At 43.3% G+C, this 2,838-nt stretch overlaps 1 protein-coding gene across 1 annotated transcript; it reads left to right on the top strand.

The window, feature by feature from the left end:
- The first annotated feature begins 1,167 nt into the window (after positions 1-1,167).
- LOC149250933 (uncharacterized) lies at positions 1,168-2,391 on the top strand. Its single transcript, XM_089453793.1, has one exon. It carries the CDS (start codon positions 1,168-1,170, stop codon positions 2,389-2,391), a length of 1,224 nt encoding a protein of 407 aa, XP_089309919.1.
- The last annotated feature ends 447 nt before the right edge of the window (positions 2,392-2,838 follow it).

Here is a 2,838-nt window from a genome sequence, read left to right as displayed (position 1 = left end):
TCAGAAATGGGTCGAATGAAATTGGTTGGATAAGATCTCAGGGAAGATTTCGATCAAATTTTGTGGAAGAGGGTACTATACATTCCATTTCGAAACCAAAGCAGACAAGGATCTGATATTTAGAAACGGACCATACTTCATGGATTCCAGGGGTCTCTACCTCAACAAATGGACCCCGGACTTCGACCCGGAACTGGATATCCCCAATGCTGTGCCAGTCTGGGTCCGTCTCCCTCACTTGCCTCTTCACTGCTGGGGAGATGAGTCGGTGCGAGCCATAGGAAACACTGTCGGCAAATACATCGATCGTAGCGAGCCCAAGGACAACATGCAAGCCTGTGCTAGGATATGCGTTGAAGTGGACCTTGGTCGAGGACTGCCGGAAGCAATAATGTTAAAGGTGGATGACTGGAGCCATATTCAGCAGCTGGATTACGAACAGATACCGTTTAAATGCAAGGTATGTCACGAGTACGGGCATTTTGCTAATAGATGTACTAAAATTGTAAATGCAGAGACTGAAGAGCAAGATGGACAATGGGAACCTGTCAAAAAAAAGAAATCAGCCCCTCCTCTTAAGCCATCCAAGGACTCTGGCAATCCTGGGCCATCTGTACAACGACCCTTCTCCCCGCCCTCCAATCCCTCTGAAACCCTTACACCTGATCCTCCCCTTCCCCTCTCTTCCAACCCTTTTTTGATCCTTTCCACAGATGACTCCGCCCCTGATATTCCATCTTCCGAGCCCCCTCTTTCCCTTCAACCTCAAACCATCTCTTCTCAACCCCCCTTCGAGTCCCTTTCTTCAAGGATTACCAGAAGCTCTTTTAAAGAGCATGGAGCACCAAGTGATGCATTCAAAAAAACAGGCCCAGGCAGAAAAACCGCTAAACAACATAGGGAGGAGAATGCCCAAAAGGACATAGCATTGGGAACGCAAACTCCAATAGAATCCTTTATCCATGGACATCAAGAGAAAGAAATAAGTGGTAAAGACCAAGAGAGGCGAGCACCTCTCCACACGCCCAATGCGCCATGTTGAAAATATTTTCATGGAATAGCAGGGGTTTAGGGCACCCCTCTAAAATCGCTGCCCTCAGAGACCTGATTCACAATGAGAAGCCAGAAATAATGCTGATACAAGAAACAAAACAAGATCAACATGAAATGAAAAAAATTATAGAACAACAGAAGAGATTCTCGGGCAACATCAGCGAATCTAGAGGAGCCTCGGGAGGCATTGCTACCATTTGGGACAGCAGCAAATGGACTTGCACTGTAGCAAACTCTCATCAAAACTGGATTAGAACTACTCTCGACAGCAATACAGGCAGCCAGACAGTGATCATTTACAATGTTTATGTTCCCAACCATTATAGAGAAAATGAAACTTGTTGGGATGACTTGAAAAATAGCATTGATGGAGAAAGCAGTGCAAATATTATAATTGCAGGTGATTTTAACCTAATACTGCATGCAAATGAAAAAAGGGGAGGCACTTTTACTACAGATCCGTTTAGAGAGCGCCTGGAGGCCATCATCCAGGACAACGATTTAGTGGATATCATTCCCAAAAATCGCAGATATACCTGGAGCAATCGCAGAATTGGCAGTGGCAATATAATGGAAAGATTAGACAGATTTTTAGTTAATATATCGCTCCTCTCAAACTTCTCTGTAGGATACTCTAATGTTCTCAGCACATCTGCCTCTGATCATTACCCAATCACCTTAACTCTGGAAAACCACTGCCCTCTTGGGCCCATTCCATTCAAATTCAGCCCTCTTTGGAATCAGATACCTGCGGTCAGAGAAATTGTTAAGGAAACGTGGATCCAGCATGTGGAAGGCTTGCCAAGCTTCATTTGGGAAACGAAATTAAAAAGAACCAAGGAGGCTTTAAAAGATCGGGCCAAAGAGAGATACCAAGAACCAGAGGAGAACAAAAAGAGAGTTAAAAATGAGCTAGAAGATGTGCAGGCAAGAATTGAAGAACATGGATTAACACACCAAAGCAAAGAGCAAGAAAGTGAATTATACGAACAGCTGAGCAGAATAAATAGGGAAGAAGAAATCAAATGGCGCATAAAATCCAGACAATTATGGCTTCAAGAGGGAGATAAAAACACTGCTTACTTTCACAAACAGGCCACAGCCCGGAAGCTTAGAAACAATGTCAATACAATCCTGGATAGTGAAGGAAATCGACATAGTACTCAAGAGACTATAAAGAAGGCAGCTTCTAAACACTATAAGGACCTGCTGACCAAGGAAAAAGGAATAGAAGACTATGCCAACTTGCTTCAGCACATGCCCAAAGGAGTTACAAAGGAAATGAACGATAGCATCAACAAAGATATCGAAGAAGAAGAAATCAAAAGAGCAATCTGATCTCTGCATCCTGATAAAGCGCCAGGGCCTGACGGTTTTCCCATTTGTTTCTACAGGGAATACTAGAATGTGATAAAAAAAGACCTGTCTAAGATGATCCGATGGGTTCAAAGAAAAAGGAAGATTGGAGGATTCACTAACTCTACATTCTTAGCCCTCATCCCCAAAGAAAACCGCCCTTCTTCCTTCTCCAGATTCAGACCCATATCCCTTTGCAATTCTTCATACAAAATCCTAACCAAAATTTTAGCCACAAGATTAAAACCCCTTCTTCCCACCTTGATATCTGAAAACCAAGGAGGCTTTTTGCCGAACAGACATATCACTGACTCCATCCTTCTCGTCAAAGAAGCCATTCATTCAAGTCTATCTAGAAAAGAAAAAGGATTTGTCTTAAAGCTTGACCTAGCGAATGCCTTCGACAGAGTCAGGCATTCCTTCTTATTT

The sequence above is a fragment of the Pinus tabuliformis genome, chromosome 7 (assembly GCF_031772625.1).
Source record: "Pinus tabuliformis cultivar Carrire ecotype Pingquan chromosome 7, CPIR1, whole genome shotgun sequence".
Taxonomy (NCBI): Eukaryota; Viridiplantae; Streptophyta; class Pinopsida; order Pinales; family Pinaceae; genus Pinus; species Pinus tabuliformis.
Note: the sequence above shows the minus strand (reverse complement) of the source record. Positions and strands in the feature narration are given on the sequence as shown.